At 34.1% G+C, this 20,678-nt stretch overlaps 1 protein-coding gene across 1 annotated transcript; it reads left to right on the top strand.

Moving 5' to 3' along the window:
* The first annotated feature begins 17,080 nt into the window (after positions 1-17,080).
* Positions 17,081-19,299, top strand: LOC139864818 (uncharacterized). Its single transcript, XM_071853389.1, has 6 exons — positions 17,081-17,132; positions 17,679-17,777; positions 17,870-18,016; positions 18,106-18,165; positions 18,595-18,689; positions 18,845-19,299. The coding sequence occupies exons 1-6, from the start codon at positions 17,100-17,102 to the stop codon at positions 18,954-18,956; spliced, it is 546 nt and encodes a 181-aa protein (XP_071709490.1). The 5' UTR covers positions 17,081-17,099; the 3' UTR covers positions 18,957-19,299.
* The last annotated feature ends 1,379 nt before the right edge of the window (positions 19,300-20,678 follow it).

Below are 20,678 nucleotides of genomic sequence, written 5' to 3'. Positions count from 1 at the left end.
GATCAAGAGCACGAAGAACATTTGAGAAAAGTGCTAGAATTATTGAGGAAGGAACAACTGTACGCAAAAATTTCAAAGTGTGCATTTTGATTGGAAGAAGTTCAATTTCTCGGTCACATAGTGAACAAAGAAGGTATTCAAGTAGATCCGGAAAAGATTGAAACTGTTGAAAAGTGGGAAACCCCGAAAACTCCGAAGCATATACGCCAATTTTTAGGACTGGCTGGTTACTACAGAAGGTTCATCCAAGATTTTTCCAAAATAGCAAAACCCTTGACTGCATTAACGCATAAAGGGAAGAAATTTGAATGGAAGGATGAGCAGGAGAAAGCGTTTCAATTATTGAAGAAAAAGTTAACTACGGCACCTATATTGTCATTGCCTGAAGGGAACGATGATTTTGTGATATATTGTGACGCCTTAAAGCAAGGCCTCAGTTGTGTATTAATGCAACGAACGAAGGTAATTGCTTATGCGTCTAGACAATTGAAGATTCACGAGCAGAATTATACGACACACGATTTGGAATTGGGCGCTGTTGTTTTTGCATTAAAGACTTGGAGGCACTACTTATATGGGGTCAAAAGTATTATATATACCGACCACAAAAGTCTCCAACACATATTTAATCGGAAACAACTGAACATGAGGCAGCGTAGGTGGATTGAGTTATTGAATGATTACGATTTCGAGATTCGTTACCACCCGGGGAAGGCGAATGTGGTAGCCGATGCTTTGAGTAGAAAGGACAGAGAACCTATACGGGTAAAAGCTATGAATATAATTATTCGTACTAACCTTACTACTCAAATAAAGGAGGCACAACAGGGAGTTTTAAAAGAAGGAAATTTAAAGAATGAAATACCCAAAGGATCGGAGAAACATCTTAATATTCGGGAAGACGGAACCCGGTATAGGGATGAAAGAATTTGGGTACCAAAGTTTGGAGATGTAAGAGAAATGGTAGTTAGGGAATCACATAAAACCAGATACTCAATACGTCCAGGAGCGGGAAAGATGTACAAAGATCTCAAGAAACACTTTTGGTGGCCGGGTATGAAAGTCGATATTGCTATATACGTAGGAGAATGTTTGACGTGTTCTAAGGTCAAAGCTGAATATCAGAAACCATCAGGTCTACTTCAACAACCCGAAATCCCAAAATGGAAATGGGAAAACATTACCATGGATTTCATTACTAAATTGCCAAGGACTGCAAGTGGTTATGATACTATTTGGGTAATAGTCGATCGTCTCACCAAGTCAGCACACTTTCTGCCAATGAGAGAAGATGATAAAATGGAAAAATTGGCACATTTATACTTGAAGGAAGTTGTCTCCAGACATGGAATACCAGTCTCTATTATCTCTGATAGGGATGGCAGATTTGTTTCAAGATTTTGGCAGACATTACAGTAAGCATTGGGAACTCGTCTAGATATGAGTACTGCCTATCATCCACAAACTGATGGGAAAAGTAAAAGGATGATACAGACCCTTGAATACATGCTACGAGCATGTGTTATTGATTTCGAAAACAGTTGGGATCGACATCTACCGTTAGCAGAATTTTCCTACAATAACAGTTACCATTCAAGTATTGAGATGGCGCCATTTAAAGCACTTTATGGTAGAAAGTGCCGGTCTCCGATATGTTGGAGTGAAGTCGGAGATAGACAAATTACGGGTCCGGAGATAATCTAAGAAACTACCGAGAAAATCATTCAAATTCAACAACGATTGAAAACCGCCCAAAGTCGACAAAAGAGCTACGCAGATAGTAAAAGAAAAGATATAGATTTTGAAATTGGTGACATGGTCATGCTTAAGATTTCACCTTGGAAAGGCGTTGTTCGATTTGGTAAACGGGGGAAACTAAATCCAAGGTACATTGGACCATTCAAGATTATAGATAGTGTCGGACCAGTAGCCTACCGACTTGAATTACCTCAACAACTCGCCGGTATACATGATACTTTTCACGTATCGAATCTGAAGAAATGCTTAGCCAAAGAAGATCTCACTATTTCTTTAGACGAAATCCAAATCAATGAAAAACTTCAATTCATTGAAGAACCAGTCGAGATAATGGATCGTGAGGTTAAAGAACTTAAGTAAAACACAATACCAATCATTAAGGTTCGATGGAATGCTCGTAGAGGACCCGAGTTCACCTGGGAGTGTGAAGATCAAATGAAGCTGAAATACCCACACCTATTTCCAGAAGATGCGTCAACACCTCTAACTGCTTAAAAATTTCGGGACGAAATTTATTTAACGGGAAGGTACTGTAGTGACCCGAACTTTTCCATGTTTATATATATTAAATGAAGTTGATATTTACATGATTAAATGTTTCCAACATGTTAAGCAATCAAACTTGTTAAGACTTGATTAATTGAAATAGGTTTCATGTAGACAATTGACCACCCAAGTTGACCGGCGATTTACGAACGTTAAAACTTGTAAAAACTATATGATGATATATATATGGATATGTATATAGCTAACATGATATTATGAAAAGTAAGTATCTCACTAGGTATATTAACATTGAGTTATATACATAAAATGAGACTATTGAATTATGAAACTCGAAACGATATATATAACGATTATCATTATAGCAACGCCTTACTAAATACATATGTATCATATTATGATATATTCATTGTTGGTGATTTGTGTCACCAATATGATTTAAGTGTAATGGGATTAATTTGTTAACCAAAATAACCTTGATAAATATCGAACAAGTTTAGGAAAGTGTGGAGTGCACATTTGTTTAAACTTATCTTGATTATGATGGGGGTTCGGGGGCAGCGCCCCTGATAGCGGGGTCTAAGGGGTGACAACCCCTGGCGGGGTCCAAGGGGTAGAGCCCCTGGCTGGGATCGAACACTTACATGTAAAAATGTGTTAAAATTTGATTGGGTTAATATCGCTTTATTAAAAATGTGTTAAAATTTGATTCAAAGCTTTCAACGACATTAAGTGAGATCGTAACTTAAAGCTTTCAAAAACAACACTTACATGTAACGACTAACAATGACTTAACGACTCAGTTAAAATGAATATACATGTAGTGTATTAAGATGTATTAGTACACTTTTGAAAGACTTCAAGACACATATCAAAGTAATTCTACTTAGCAAAAATTCTTACAATTACATTTCCATTCATTTTCATCAACAATTCTACTCGTAGTCATTCAGTATTCGTATCCATATTATACACAGCTTCTAGACGTACTTACTATGAGTATATACCAATAGGAACAAGCATGGGATTCCACTCTTGATTATGTCATGCATGACTAATCAAATTTAACTTCTATCATGAACTATTCAACTAACTAAAACTCCTTTTAACCCCACTCACCACTCATCATTCACCACTCACCAATCAATCCATTTCACTTCCAATTCTCTTTCTAATTCTCTCTCAACACCTACACACACTTATGAACGAATTTTTCTAGTAAACTAATCATCATCTTTATCAAAAATTACTTCAAGAATCAAGCTATAATCATCATAGGAAGAACACTTCAAGAACACTTCAAAAATCCTTTCAAGTTTACTAGTTTACTTCCAAGCTTTCTAATTCATTCCAAGTAATCATCTAAGATCAAGAAACCTTTGTTATTTATAATAGGTTATCTTTATTATTCAAGATAATATTCATATTCAAACTTTGATTCGATTTCTATAACTATAAACTATCTTAATTCGAGTAAAAATCTTACTTGAACTTGTTTTTGTGTCATGATCCTACTTCAAGAACTTTCAAGCCATCCAAGATCCTTTGAAGTTAGATCATTTCTTGTCACTTCCAGTAGGTTTACCTACTAAACTTGAGGTAGTAATGATGTTCATAACATTATTCGATTCATATATATATAACTATTTTATTCGAAGATTTAAACTTGTAATCACTAGAACATAGTTTAGTATATTCTAAACTTGTTCGCAAATAAAGTTAATCCTTCTAACTTAACTTTTAAAATCAACTAAACACATGTTATATATCTATATGATATGTTAACTTAATGATTTGAAACCTGGAAACACGAAGAACACCGTAAAACCGGATATACGCCATCGTAGTAAAACCGTGGGCTGTTTTGGTTTGGATAATTAAAAACTATTATATACTTTGATTTAAAAGCTATTATTATGGGAAAATGATTTTTATTATGAACATGAAACTATATCCAAAAATTATGGTTAAACTCAAAGTGGAAGTATGTTTTCCAAAATGGTCATCTAGACGTCGTTCTTTCGACTGAAATTACTACCTTTACAAAAACGACTTGTAACCTGTATTTATGACTATAAACTTATACTTTTTCTGTATATATTCATAAACTTAAGTTCAATATGAAACCATAGCAACTTGAATCACTCAAAACGGATTTAAAACGAAGAAGTTATGGGTAAAACAAGATTGGATAATTTTGCTTGTTGTAGCTACGTGAAATTTGTAACAAATCTATACAAATCATAACTTAACCAACTTATATTGTATTATACATGTATTCTAACATATATTATGTAATCTTGGGATACCATAGACACGTATACAATGTTTTGACATATCATATCGACCCATCTATATATATTATTTGGAACAACCATAGACACTCTATATGCAGTATTGTTTGAGTAAGCTATACAGAGTTGAGGTTGATTCTAAAATAATATATATACTTTGAGTTGTGAGAGAGTCTGAGACTTGTAGACACTGGGTCGTGGATTGATTCGAGATAATATATATATATTGATTTATTTATGTACATCTAACTGTGGACAACTAGTTGTAGGTTACTAACGAGGACTGCTGACTTAATAAACTTAAATAGTTAAAACGTAATAAAAATGTTGTGAATGGATTTTGATCATACTTTGATATATATGTACATATTTGTTATAGGTTCGTGAATCGATCCGTGGCCAAGTCTTATTTTCCGACGAAGTGAAAATCTGTGAAAGTGAGTTATAATCCCATTTTTACTATCTAATATTTTTGGGATGAGAATACATGCAGTTTTAAAAATGATTTACAAAATAGACACAAGTATTGAAACTACATTCTATGTTGAATCGTTATACCGGATATCGCCCTTGTTGAACTTGGTAGCCTAAGAATTGGTGTTTATTATAATTGCCACCGATTGACGCGAATTCTAAAGATAGATCTTTGGGATTTGACACACCCCAGTCAGAGAATTTGAACTGCTTTAGTACTTCGATATTTATATATAGGCATATTCTAGATGCATTTGTTAATGTCGGTTACCAGGTGTTCAACCATATGAATGATTTTTATGCAGATTGCATGTTATTGAAAGATGAAATCTTGTGGTCTATTATTACAATTTGATATATAGGTTAAACCTATAACTCACCAACATTTTTGTTGATGTTTAAAGCATGTTTATTCTTAGGTGATTATTAAGAGCTTCCGCTGTTGCATGCTAATTTATGGACAAGAGTTGGAGTCAGCATGCTTGTATAATATTATTTAAAAACTGCATTCGAATACATATATATTGTTGTGTAATATTATTGTAAACCATTATGTAATGGTCGTGTGAAAACGCTATATTTTAGATTATCATTATTTGATAATCGTCGTAATATTTTAAAGGTTATGGTTTGTTTTAAAAATCGAATGCAGTCTTTGAAAAACGTCTCATATAGATGTCAAAACCTCGCAACAAAATAAATTAATATGGAACTTTTATAATCGATATGAACGGGACATTTCAATATGGCCGAAACGGACGGTTTTATTTGTGTGGTGTCGTCAGGCCGCAGCACGCCAGAATCGACCACCAAGGGGGGTGGGTACTGTTTTAAATTTATATTTAGCGGGGCCTAAATCGTACTACTCCTTAGTATGAGTAAGGGAAGTATGACCTAGAGTCGTATTTTTGAGATATCAGTATAATCGAACCTATATTTAAGCCTAAGATAGTTAGAAAGGAGTAGTGGTTACTTAATTTTGGGATTTTCTAATTTATAAGACAGATAAAGTAAATGCGATAAAATTCGTAATTCAGATAAGGTTAAAGTGAGTGCATACTATGATTTCATCAGTTATTCCGCCGAGATTATGGAATGCTGGCTCATGAATAGGCAGAGGCCTTGTATTCATTACACTGGTCTTAAACGTCCCTATCGTAAGACATGTCACTGGGTACTGCATTAGGCTTGAAGATTCTGAATAGACAGCAACGTCCCTTACCCCCGATGCCCGTGCAGTCTGACTACAGGCATACACGTTCAGACGGCTCATCCAATTGAGTGACTCGGTTGGGTGACGTATTAACATTCCACAATGGTCTAAACTTTCTTAAGCATAATAGAATACATGGTTTACCATATCCGAGAGACGTGATGTGTTTCAATGCTTTCGTTAATGATTGGTTTTAAAAGATAGTTAAGCCCTTAAAAAGAGTTTAACCATAAAGAACACCATGGCCAAGTCAAGCTGACTTCCATGAACACGTTCGGTTATCCTAACGGTCCAATCCTTTATGTGTCTAAACAAACAGTTCCTTAATTAACTAAAAATCCCTCAAACGGGGTGCAATGCTTGAGACTGCATTATGGTGCAGTGTACTAATCAACACTCACCCGGGTTCCATGGCCTTACTTAGCAGAGGTACAGCTTACAACAACTGCTGTGCTTCAGCATGCACGTACGAAGTTTATATGCTTGGTGACTACACTAGCATGGTCTGGGACCGACAATGTACTAAGGGTCTAGTAAGATGTTTCACTACGAAAGAGTCCTCAGTCGGAATCCAAAGCTCGATAGAATTACTACAACCGGTGTGCCTCAGTCGATCTTATGTTGTATCCGATAGACTTTTCTTACCAAGGGGTGACGCAGATAGTATACTCTGAATCGGGGTTCGTGACTTCCCAATAACAGAGCCAATAACTACGTTCTATTATTTAGAAAAGCAATTGAGTTTAAAGCATAATCAGAAAGCATTTCAACAGCATACACAAACCATAACATTATTTCGGCATTATAACTGCTTACATCATAGCATACACTAAAGATAACTACTCGCTAATCATGGCAACAATATCACAGAACATAATGATAGAAGACATTATATAAAAATAAGGGATAGGAGTACCAGTAGATTAAAAAAGTTCCGAATACAAAAGTGACAACTTCAAGACTCCAGACCGCTCCTAATACAATCTTCGGCGTTCTTCTCCGGGTACTAGGTTTCCCGCACGGAGTCGAAGACCTTGAGAGTATGACTAATATTGTACAAGAGAGAGAAAAAAGTGAATTGAAGTGTGTGTTGGAATGAATGACAAAGACCCTTTAAATAAGCACAAAATTTGCCTGCAAACGGCTGGCAGGCCGTTTGGCAAGCCGTTTGCAGGGCCCGTTTAGTCAGGCAAGCCGTTTAACGAGGCCGTTTGATCTGGGCATTTGGCAGGTCGTTTGCCACACAGGCAGGCCGTTTGGCAGCCCATTTGGCAAGCCATTTGGCTTGCTGATTCCCTGGATCGTAACTTGATTTCTTGTCTTTCACCATTTTCGCTCTAGAATCTTCGTTTTAGCTCCGATTCTCTTGATTCTTTTTGCACCATCTTCGTAATTACTTGTTCTTCAATTCTAACCGACGAAGTGGGTATTTTTCCGACAAAGTTCGAATCTTTCTTGTTTTTGGGCCTTAATACCGGGGTGAAAACGTGACATTTTAGCCGATATCAATAGATTACTACACACTAACGGGCAGTGTACCCGATCGTGCAATAGTATGAAGTTGGTAAATCCGTGATCATTCCAAGGACTGTTAAAATGTGAGAATTAAGGTTGCAACTAATGAAAATAAACTAAGTTAATCTATTAAAATTGAAAGTACGAGATAACAATTTTTGTAGCTATTTAACGATTAGCCAAATCAATGAGAATCTTTATCTAAAAACAAGAAAGAACAATATTTTTGGTATTTTTATGTTTATGCTTTAAAGCAAACAATGATATAAGATAGTCATAATCAATAAAAGAACAAATGTTCGTCTAAACCTTTTACACCTAGTGTTGGATGCATTTAGATTAAGCCCCAATTATAAACTAACATATGTGAGCTATCTAGTCGCTCCACCTGGAATTCCCCAGCACAAACACTTCAATTAAGATTACACGACAAGGAATTCCCCGTAGCCTAAGACCTCCTAATTGTGACCAAATATCTCAACTGGGATGAAGACTCGAATTACAACCACACCAACTCTCGTTGTGTATGGTTCACCCCTATTTCGTCTAGCCTTTTGAATTCAATTTACTCTCGTCTCCGAGTAAGCAAACAACCAATTAAGACAAACCAATTGTAAATTTATGTATTAAATTAATGAACTCTCATCCTATCAAACAAATACACAACCAATTGATTCGAAAAGACTAGCTTCAATAAGAATCGATCTTTAATTCAAACATCAAATCATCATATGTTAAATTAACAATTGATAAATAGCATCCAACACATAGGTTTATTAGTCTAGACAAATATTAAAATAACTAGCCGATAATCATGGCAACGATGGAAATCAAACTAATAATCAATAGAGAAAACATTGTTTGATAAATAAGAATCAACCTAACACGATGAATCTTGATTAGTGCTTGGATTGATCCTTGAAAACGAAATGATTGAAGCATTAAAGTAACCTTGGAATTTCCCAAAAGTGACTGAAAATCGCCTCTTGTGCTCTGAAAATCGGCTGCCAAAAAGATAAGTTAGGGTAACAAAAAATGCTCCCTTAAATAGCTCAAAATTCATGACCGGCTCAATTTGCGCGGTACGCTAAATATGCGCGGCGCGCATTATTGAAGAAAATATGCTGCACGAATTAAAAACTGTCTGATCTCTTTTGAAGGTATAATGCGCTGTGTGCATTGGTTTGCGCGACGCGCACTTCTGAATGCAACCAATCTTGCTTGATTTTACATATAACTTGCCTCGAATATAACCCAAATCACCTATTATCCCATAATCTTCTGAAACTCACCATAAACTCATCAAATCCATCAAATGAATACTTCTCGACTCTCAAACCATAATCTTCATAATAATTGTGAATATTAACTAAAACCGTATCCGAATGGACTGAAAATGACGGATATTGCCATGATAAATATATGAGAAATGTGCAATATCAGTGAGGAAACCAAATGTCAACTGTAGCAGTTGACAAACCGAGTCTAAGTGTGAAACTTAGATAATCAAACGAATAACTGCTAGAACCACTTGAATTAGCTGCGTTTTTTCAAACCGAATGTGACTGAATCACAAACAATCCACAATCTGCAACACCTTAAGCGAATTTATGAGATGAAGTGGACTCAGTATGGCTGTTGAGATACCGAATGAGGATCAAATCACCAAAAATTGATGAATTGATGAAATTAAACCGTCAGATAGTTTCCAAATCACCTCACGAACTTAAATGAATCCACTGAACTTCACTTGAACACAAGCTTGAATTGATCAAAATAGTGAGTTTTAGCCACGAACTCTAAAAACTAGCTTGAATCTCTCCATAATAGTTATTGTAAAGCTGTAATGATGATCGAAACACTTTCTAATACACCTAATAAACCTTCGCTGATCTTTTCACACAAATCTAAACGTCAGATTATCATATTCGATGATACTGAATGTGATTCAATCTAACCGAATGAGTTCAGATTTTGTAATCTTCAATCTGTGGATCGATATAGTGATGTAATATCACTCCCCTGATGCTCTGATACCAAATGATAGGTCAGATCATAGTGAGGATTGAAGAAATAAGAGATAGAATGAGATTCGTGTTAATAGTGAACAGATTCATTATTAGAGAGTTTCGGTAAAATTACATTCCACATCTTCTTAAACTCAGTTACAATGCAATGGCTATATAATTAGGACTACTAAGGTTCCTTATATAACCCTCTTCTAAGGAACCATCTATTAAGCTTATTTCACATTAATACTATGCACTTTCCGGGGTCCTAACAAGACACCCTTAATGTAGTTGAGTATCACCTTCAAGTCACATGCACCTCTCAAATCTTCCACTTTCTTCCCAATCAAGCTCTCTCTATCTCTATAACGTTCTTGAGCTCTCTTTTTCTCTCTCTAGAAACAAAATGTCTCCTTCAAACTGATTCTAGATCCATATTTTGGGGCTAAAACATGTTTTAGCCAAAATATACATAACCCCACGAAGTCTTTTGTTTCCAAAAACTGCCCCATCCCACCAGGTAGAGTGCGCGGTGTGTACCAATTATGTGTGGCGTGCATTGTGCTGAAGACAGGAGGTGACAGATGATCTTCCGGTGTTACTAGATGAGTTAATGAACTCTTTATCGTAAGTCAGCGATCTTGTCGTGGTTGGATTGTGCGTGTCTCAAGTGGTTTTGCTGGTATACATGGGGTTCTTTGACGATGTTTGAATGCAGATCGGTGTTCGAAGTTTGTCAAAATCTTTAAGTGGGAGATTGTTGAGAGTGGTGAAGAGTTCGAACAAAAAAGAAAAAGGAATATGGATGCAAGGACCCTCGTGAATCACGAGGGTGATGTCGCGGATTGTGAGCGGTTACAGCACTCGAGAAAGAAGGTTGAAATGCGAAATTGTTGTCAAGAGATTAGTCCTGGATCGCGAGGACATGCTACCAAATCGCGACGTATAGCTTATTTGGAAAGTTGCACGATTTTATTACCTTTTATGTACTCTTCTATATATAGTAACTCTAGCTTTCAGTTTATGGGGTGCAAGAAAATTATAGTGAAAATCTCCCTATGTACTAAACCTTTCACCATGTTGGAGTTGAGATATAACTAGTTAAATTCGTGTGTCGATTACGTTTATCATTTATGCTTTAGTTATCCGTTTGTAATTGGTATAAATCACTTGTCTTGTTTAGGGTCCAAAATCCTAACATTGACAACCCACGACCCACATTCCTTCCCTCCTTAGTCACCTTTTTTTATAAACTCTAACAATAACAAACAGAACTTTCATCAAAATATTAAAAAGTCCAAGAGAACATTATATCAAACCGAAATACCTCGCAACTACAAAAACTAAAAGAAAACCACCTACCAAGTCTATCTCAAAGTACGTTCAATCATCAAACTATGCCGACAAAAGGGAACAACCACAAGGAACCCTAACGATAAGAAAATGCATCACAATCAAAAACACATAAAGAAGAACTAAAACGTATCACAGTCAAAAACACATGAAAACAAACTAAAAAAGTAAGCCAAGAATCAAACAACCCCTCATTTTTCCTACTAGTTATATACTTCTTTATTATAACTAGTAATAAAGTTATACACTTCTTTGTTATGTGGAAAAGATAAAAATACCCATATAAAGTAATAAAATATTAGCGTGAACAGTAACCTGCTATATTTTAATGATATATTATAAATAAAGAATATGACATGACAAAATTGTAAGATTTTAAGAGTTAGATAAAATAAAATGAAAATGTATGAGGTTGATCTGTAGTAAGTTAAAATAATAATAATAATAATAATAATAATAATAATAATAATAATAATAATAATAATAATAAGTAGTTATTAAAAAGTGTAAAATTATGTGGTTGACTTGTAATAATTGAAATTAAAAAGTGAAAAATTTTGTAGTTGATTTGTAATAAGTAAAAAAATTTATGGTTAATTTGTAAAAAGTAAAAAATTTGTGTTGATATATAAAAGTCGAGAAGTTAACTATTCATGATTTTTGATTACATAAGAGAATACTATTTAACTCTCATATTCAAAATAAATATATCTTATATTCAAAATAAATATACATTATACTAAATCACATAAATTTGGAAAAGTATAGAAATTATTATTATTATTATTATTATTATTGTTATTATTATTATTATTATTACTATTATTACTATTATTATACAGTTTTAAATTTATGAGTGGAATAATCGTTACACAATTTTAAATAATAGTTATATAATTTTGACTGATGACTATATAATTTAATTAATGGCTATGCAATTTTTAATAATGGGTACACAATTTCGAACGATGAGTATGCAGCTTCGAATAAAATAGTCACTTAAAAATAAATTGAATAGTTATTAATCAGTTATTTAAAATTGCATACCCATTCTTTTATTGAAGGCTCTATTAATTGAGTCAGTAAACGTCGATTTATTGGCGATTTGACTGCCGCTTAGAGCCTAAATTGAATGTGCAGGATTTAAAACCCATGAAAATTTGATCCTACCATTTTCATGGCGTCTCATGTTTTATTTTTTATATTTTATTTTATTTTTGTATACAATTTTTTCCTACTTATTGGCCGAAGGTCCATTCAGAAGTAATCTCTCTATCCGTCGAAGAGAGAGATGGAGGACTTTCTCTACTTTTTGGTGTGTATCACTCTGGGTGGAGAAATGACTTCTCTGTATTCAAAGATAGGGGAAAGATTGTCTACATCTCACCTCCCCCATACACCACACATGTGGTATTGGGTTTTGTTGTTGTTGTTGTTGTAGGATTCCCCTTTTTATTCACTTATCGCTTCGCTAATATAACCACACTATACCGCCGCATCATGCGGACATTTTGATTATCAAGTATTATTTTCTAGTTGTTTTAAATTTACTGTTTACTTTCATAAATAAAAAAAATAAAAAATAATAAGTTCTTTTATACATTAAAAGGATATGTCAAATCTAAAGTAAAAGAAAAAATAATATTATTTAAATTTTTATTTTTTATATGAGAACAATTAAATTGAGAGAAAGTGGGTAACACTGTTACCTATGATTTTCACTATAATTCATCATTGCTATAAGATATTTTTTTTGCGTAAAACAACAAACGTGTATGATAATAAGAGAGATTTATCACAAACATGAAAAACTCTAAAACGTACAGAAGTAGAGTAGATGTATAGGACAATGACCAAGAGCAAGATTATCCAGCCGAAACAAATAGACAAAACTGACAAAAGTACAAAAGGACACCCCAACAAGAGGAACCAATCTAGTTGTCAATGAAAGACATACAAGTGTACAAAAATTGGTACTACATTATTCCCACTACAGGTGTTATTTAGAGATAGTTCTATTTGAAGTGTTCACATTTTATTTCAATCAATAAAAAAAGGTTACTCTAAAGAAAGAAATTTTTAGTCATAGAAAATGAAGTTAGTGAAATTTCTAAAACTATATTTGTAATGAGATGAGGTTAGTATAATATAGTTTCTATACACATCTTACACTAACTTGAACGCTCCATTATTAACACGTTATGAGATTTGGTGAGCGTAAAAAGAAAATAATGAAAATACTGAATATAAAAACTTGGCTAGCAATAACACTAACTCTAACGGCTATTTCTCCACCACCCTTCCTACCTATTCGATCAAAATCTCGTAAGATCCTGTTTGATAGGAAGAATGTTTTTAAAAGGAATGAAATGTATTGAAGGAAAAGAAATCCGAAGGACTGATAAATTTCAGAATGAAGTATTGAAGGAATAGAAATCCGAAGGACTGATAAATTTCTTGGAATGTAAAAAGATCTGTTTCTTATTTACATTGAATGGAATTGAATTACATTTTATATAATAAATAAAAAAACTATACAAAACAATTAAGTTTTCAATTTTCGTTTTAATTTTCAAACTAATCCTGAATAGAAAACATGAACTAAAAATGTGAGCCGAAAACGCTTGCCAAAAATGCGAATCGAAAACACGCATCAAAAACGTGAATCGAAAAAGCAAATTGAAAACGCGCCTTGAAAACGCAAGTCGAAAACCCCCTCCGAAAACGCGCGATTTCGACGCGCGTCGAAAACGCTAGTAGAAAATATGCGCCTAAAACGCGTATTTCGACGTGCCTCGAAAACGCGAATATAAAATGCGTGTGGAGAGCGCGATGCGAAAGCGGAAACCAAAATCGCACGCAAATATGTGCAAAGAAAATGTGCGGCAAAAAATGCTAATCGAAAATGCCCGCCGAAAATACGCGTTTCCGACTGGCATCAAAAAGGAGAATCGAAAACGCGCACCGAAAATGTGCGTTTTCGACGCGCACTAAAAACGTGCTTCAAAAAAGCAAAACGAAAATGCGCGCTGAAAATGCGTCTCTAAAACGCGAGCCATAAACATACGCGAAACACGCTCCGAAAACGCCTGCCAAAAACACACTTATAAAACGCGCCTCGAAAACGAGGGCTGAAAACGCGCGAAATACGCCAATCGAAATAGTGCCTTGAAAACGCGCGATGAAAATGCAAGACGAAAATGCATGTTTTCGTCGCGCATCGAAAACGCGAATTGAAAGCACGCGCCAAAACACCTGTAAAAAACGAGCCTTGAAAACGGGAATCGAAAATGTGTGTAAAAATGTGAGTTGAAAATGCAAGAGGAAAACGTACGCCCGTCGAAAACACGAATCGAAAACGCCCGCCGAAAATGCGCTTTTTGGACATGCGTCGAAAACGCAAATCGAAAACGCCCACTAAAAACTTGCGTTTTCGACACGCGTCGAAAACTCGCCTAATAAACGCGAATAAAAAACGTGCGACGAAAACGTTCGTCGAAAATGAGAATAAAAAACGCGCCTAAAAACGCAAATAAAAAACGTGAGACGAAAACGCTCGTCGAAAACGCGCCTTGAAAATGCGCGCTGAAAACGCAAGACCAAAATGCGCGTTTTCTATGCGGGTCGAAAACGCGAATCGAAAATCTGCGTCGAAAAGCTCGCGGAAAACACGAGTCGAAATGTACTTGAAATATAAACGTGAATATTTGAGGATGATTTGATTTTTCATAGATTCGATGTTGGAAGGAATTCAATTCCATCAGCATCTTAAATGAATGAATATTCCATAGATGGAGGAATCTCAAGATTTCATAGAATTTAAGTTCTTCCAAAATTAAATAACCAAACAGAGCGGTTTAAGAATTTTAGTTCCAATTCTATCAAATTCAATTAAGATTCCGTGAACTAAACGAGACCTAAAAAAAAAAAAAAAAAAAAAAAAAAAAAAAAAAAAAAAAAACCTTTTTTACAGCCTAGCTCATATGCACCCCCCTCATCTTTCGCTTATTACTAAAAAGTCCTTACTTCAATACATCCATTTCCGCGATCCATTTCCGCAACACCTATGATGCAAGGAATAATAGACTTACATCAAAATATCTTATTCTTTCTCATTCTTATTTTGATTTTCGTATCACGGATATTGGTTCCCTAAATTACAAGAGAGGACGATAGACTGATAGAGTTAGCATTGATCGGGAAGGAAGGTTTTAGTATGTAAAGTAAACTCACACAAACTTGATTTAAAGAATTACTATAGGTAAATATCCATGTTTATCCCTAGTTTTACACTTGTAACAACATTTGTTCATTATGGGACAAAAGAGGAGAGGCTCAAAAATAGGAAGTTAGGCTTTCAATGTCCATTTAGTTGCCTAATCAAATATGCACAAACAGAATGATTTGATTAAGATTCTTGGAGCAGATGGAGTAAACTACACACATAATTAGTATCTTCATATGTAAGCATTGCATTGCACTGCCTGTTTTGGTAATTGATCTCTTTTTTAATCAATGGTACGTCCAAATCAAAAGGCATATGGTATGTAACACTCTGTTACTCTTAAATTTATAGTTATATTACAAATTACTAATTGTCACGAGATAGCCTAGTAGTTGACGTCTTAGTATTATCATAAGATTGTACGGGTTCAAACTTCGGAAACCATATCTATCCTAATTAAGCTTAACAAAAAGTAATAAGGCCAAAGATATCCAGCACAAAGATTTTTTTTCGAAAGTGACTGTCACATCAATACTTTCTCCCCATAACTGAACCTCAATATCTATAAAACACTTCCTAAAAAAACTAACTGAACTTACTATATTAATTTAATTAACAAACCAATATACATACATTAATGCATAATGTATAAAAAGGATAATTCAAGATATGAGAACGGTCGTTCTCATTTCCATTCTTCTTGGTGCGAATTTTTTTTTTTTTATTTGAACGGCGATTTTTTGGTATCAGTAGATCATTTATTTCAATGACTCTCATCATTTGCATGTATCACACACGTTCGGGCGGAAACCCGAACCCGATCGACGGTACCCGGGAACACATCCATTTGGGCAGTGTTCCTGGGTAGAGGTCCGTGAACAAATCCTGTAAAACCTCCCGATATGGTCAATATATACCACCATTATTGGTGTTCAACTTCAATTGTTTAATTTAAAGAAAATCATGTCATCCCTAAGGATCGAACCCATGACCTCTCCCTATCCTATGACACAAAGTACATGGGGAAGCGTTGGGCTATGCCTGCAAGTTCTCTCGGTGCGAATTGAATCACGAAATTATGAGAACTAGTATGCTGAGGGTGAGAACTAATTATTGACAACGTAATTGATATCAATGTTACAAGTACTTACAAAAATACACTGATGCACATAACACCAAGTTTACTTTCAAGTGTATATATCCAGGGGCGGAGCATTGTGGAGACAGGGCGGGGCATCCGCCCCAGCTGGATTTTTTATTTTTATTTTTTAAATTTACACTAAAAAATTATACAAAAAATAAGGTTTTTTTTTAGTGTTTGCCCCGGCTTCAATGAAAAATTAAATAAATTTTTGCACTCGCCCCATCTTTGGTCGAGTTCAAGTTCCGCCACCTAATATATCTGAGATGAAGTTACGGCAACATATACAGGATGAAACAGGACTGATCAAAGGATACATAAATACGTACATTTGACGATTAAGGATTTAGACTAAATAGTATTATACATGCATGTGATGGAATTGAAGATGATACGAAGGATAGGTTTAATCAGAAGTTAGGTGCAAGAAAGCATGCAACTTTCTGAAGATGCTGGTGATGTTCCAGCAGCAGCCTGCAAATGGTCATCTTAACATACTCTGATAACAACAAATCTCCAACTACCAACATATTAACAGTACTATATATATAACACACACTACAGCACACTATAGCACACCACAACAAACATTCACTTAATTTATTTCACTATAATGGAAAGCCCAAGGTTAAAACCTACCCAAAAGGTTAGACCAATTTTATTTGCAGGAAACTTCTTATGTTTTCTAGAATATGAGTGATACTTTGTAAATTTGTTTTCCAAAGAATGGCCAGAAACCATTAATTTTAAAAACACATGGTGTCTTATCTGTAAATTTAGTGGTATCTAATACAATTTGAGTGAAAGTTTTAAAAAATAAATTGTGGTGTCTTTGAACCCCACTCCTCTATCTAAATTTTCTATTGAAAAGAACTCTAGGAAAAAAAAAAAAAAAAAACATGTTTTTTGGTGGATTGCTGTGGATATATCACTAACAGACTTTTTGTTTTCTACATTTTCTACTTAGGAATATGATATCAACAAGGTTTACATTTGAACATTTTTCTAAACTACTACTACTACTACTACTACTATATATCAGTTTTCTACATAAGCAAATCACTTAAATTCTCGTCAAAAATTAATTATGAAAAAATAGAATTAAAACCAACATTAACATCTGCACTGGAGTCTCTTTATTCATCCATATGTTATGACGATCTAACATTTTTCTGTTTGTGTTTTATTAAAGTTTGTGAAGAACAGTTGTTATAACAACAATGAATCTGTTCGTTCACCTAGACCTGTAAAACCGGTCTCACTTATCCCTCCTGTTAAAATAAAGCCTTCGGTAAAAGATTTTGATTATTTACTGTGATTAAGTTTGACAATTATCCAATTAAGTTATATGTATCGGCAATTACAATGAATTTAGTTGCGCAGGTTATCCCAACCAAGGGATCAATTAAAGAAAACATGAGACCTTTGGATTTCAAACTCCAAACAATGGCTAAAGAAAACACAAAGTCAATGGAAGTCAAACTCCAAACGAAAGAAAGAGCAGTTAAACGCGCTTTCTTTAACTATTCGGTCAGTCCTGCTCAGTTACTGACAACTATTAGACATTAAGCGACTTAGTATCGAATATTTTTTTTAACTTGTACACCATTTGTATGCAGGTAGCAACCAAGATCTACCTTATGGAGCAGCAAAAGAAACAAATACAGAGGATACAGAAGGCATGTGCATTTGAGCTAGCAACCATTCTTGATTTTGTGTTTCTTATTATTAGCACAGGAGTCTAATATATATATATATACATATATATATATATATATATATATATATATATATATATATATATATATATATATATATAATAGTGACGGATCTACAAATAACAGTCATTGGTGTCTCTAGCTAAAAACTGAAAAAAAAAAAAATTCTATTAGATAGACTTATTTCAATGGTGTCACTCGAAAAAAGTATACAATCCACTGGTTAAAAATCTAAAAAAATTTCCACTACATCACCTATTTCAGTGGTATCCCGTGCTACCACTTACTCTTATGTAGGTTCACCCCTAAATATATATATAAAAAGTTACTATATAACATGCATAATATTGAAGTTTTAATCAATTGTTTAACATAAACTTATGAAACTAGATGATTGAAGAAGAAGAGGTTCGGTTGTTACGAAAGGAGATGATTCCACGAGCCCAACTCATGCCTTTATTTGATCGTCCTTTTATTCCACGAAGGTTAGTAGTGATTTTTATAAACTCTTTGTAATTGTTTTTCTAGCTTCTCGCTAGTTTTTTTAATAATTTCAGCTTTTTAAAAAATAATAAATTTTGTCTAATATATATACTGGTAACTTAAGTTTAATACTTGACAACTTGTTTGTTTTCTATAGATCAGTAACTCCTACAAAAGTGGCAAAAAAGTCAAGTTCTCAAGAAACGCATAGAAACAGTTTGTCATGCGAGCGAGAATTCTACAATTTCAGAGAAAACGAAGCACATTGATCACACTATATATAACATTGTTGATCAAGCATCATACCACAAGCCATCAAAGCTCAAGTTTGTTGAGCTAGTAGCCATTCATGAGGTGTTTTGACATGTAGAAGAGTGATTTTTTATTTTTTTTAAAGATCGAGATGAGATTTTTAAGTAGGAGCTTGTTGAATAAAGTCAAGGAGTGGCTAGAATAAAGTGTTAGGCTGTGGGCTTATGACCAGAAAACTGAAACGAATCCGTTTTTTTAAATAGTTTGGTTGCTTAATGTAATCATGATATACGTATCAATTGGTTTTGAATGGAACTTTTTACCGCTTTGGCGGGATTGAGTAAAATCTTATTGTTGTTGAATGGAACTTTTTTACATTTTTTCATCCCTCTTTATTTGTTAGTTATGTGTTGATTTCTTGTACACAACTGTATTGACCGCCATTGTACTTTTTGTCCATCAACTACGCCATTGGCCTAATCTTAAGCCCTGACTTACCCTCCGTTGACCTTATGGTTATATACATTTACATACACTTTAAAAATTGTATGGTTCCTTTATTAAAAGTGAAACCAATGAAAATGAATAAATTTGAGAACCGTAAAATAATGTTGAGGTTAGTTATGATGGAGACTGATGGCAATATCTTATCACAGGGAACTGAAAAGAATGTTTTAAATAGGAATTGCTATTAGCTCATTTGTTACCCTAATTCTAATGAACCTTCGGGTTTAAAGTTATGTACACACATGTAGGGGTGTGCATTAAACGGTTTCGACCACGAAACCGACCAAATCAAATTGATTTGGTTAAAGTGGGTTAGCTTATTTGGTTTTGGTTTGGTTTATTGGTTTTACCCAAAAATATTTATGGTTTTCGGTTTGGATTTGGTTTGTAAAATTAACATTTGGTTTCAAACCGAAATACACTTTTATTTATGGTATATATTTGTTTTTTTTTTTTTTTTGGATTTTCAGTATGGGCTATCTTTTATTTGTTCTTGTTTGATTTTAATGTTATTATTGGTTTAGTTCCACTTTAACAATTGAATTTGTTTATCAATTACTCCGTATTATGAATTTTTATTACCTGAAAACCTAACTGCCGCTATTTTCTCTTATATTTTTGTGCTACTCAGTTCATTGATATATAGTTTAGATTGTATATATAGGTTGTATACTCATGGGTTACTTTTCATATTGCATGCTAAGCAGGAAATATTTTAATTCTATACTTATAGTTTAATTAATTAATAAAATATGTTTGCTTTTGAGGTTACTTGCATTTTACAACACCCCTCATTTTTTTCCACGAATCAACCATTTTTTCCAGATTTTACGAACGAGCAACGACTTCAGCAACAAATTACCTGATTATTGCCATCTTCAATATCCCAAACACATCAAAATACTTTCTACTACAATTGGTTTAAGTTTTTGACATAATCTTTTGCTTATGATGATGATTGTCCCATGGTAGCATACAATTAGTCCTAAAGCTTCTCCAAACAATCACTTGCATAATTTGTTTATGTGCAGCAAATATCAAGATATTAGTTAGATACTACAATAACCGGCCAGAAACATCGGCAACAAAACTTGAAATTTTTGTGCACGGTCCAGACAATTTAGAGGAATGGTTAGAGTAACTCGTTTAACGGGACCAAAAAAATAGTTTATAGTTTCGGAGGCTTCTCTGTTATAAGATTAGAGTTATAATATTGATTCAAACACATTAAA

This window comes from Rutidosis leptorrhynchoides, chromosome 8 (assembly GCF_046630445.1).
Source record: "Rutidosis leptorrhynchoides isolate AG116_Rl617_1_P2 chromosome 8, CSIRO_AGI_Rlap_v1, whole genome shotgun sequence".
Taxonomy (NCBI): Eukaryota; Viridiplantae; Streptophyta; class Magnoliopsida; order Asterales; family Asteraceae; genus Rutidosis; species Rutidosis leptorrhynchoides.
This window is presented reverse-complemented; position numbering and strand designations above follow the sequence as displayed.

Coding starts and splice junctions, on each gene's coding strand:
- LOC139864818 (XM_071853389.1), top strand. CDS start 17,100: ATGGAAAGCCCAAGGTTAAAACCTACCCAAAAG. Junction 17,133..17,678: donor GGTTAAAACCTACCCAAAAG/GTTAGACCAATT, acceptor GTTTTATTAAAG/TTTGTGAAGAACAGTTGTTA. Junction 17,778..17,869: donor CTGTTAAAATAAAGCCTTCG/GTAAAAGATTTT, acceptor TTAGTTGCGCAG/GTTATCCCAACCAAGGGATC.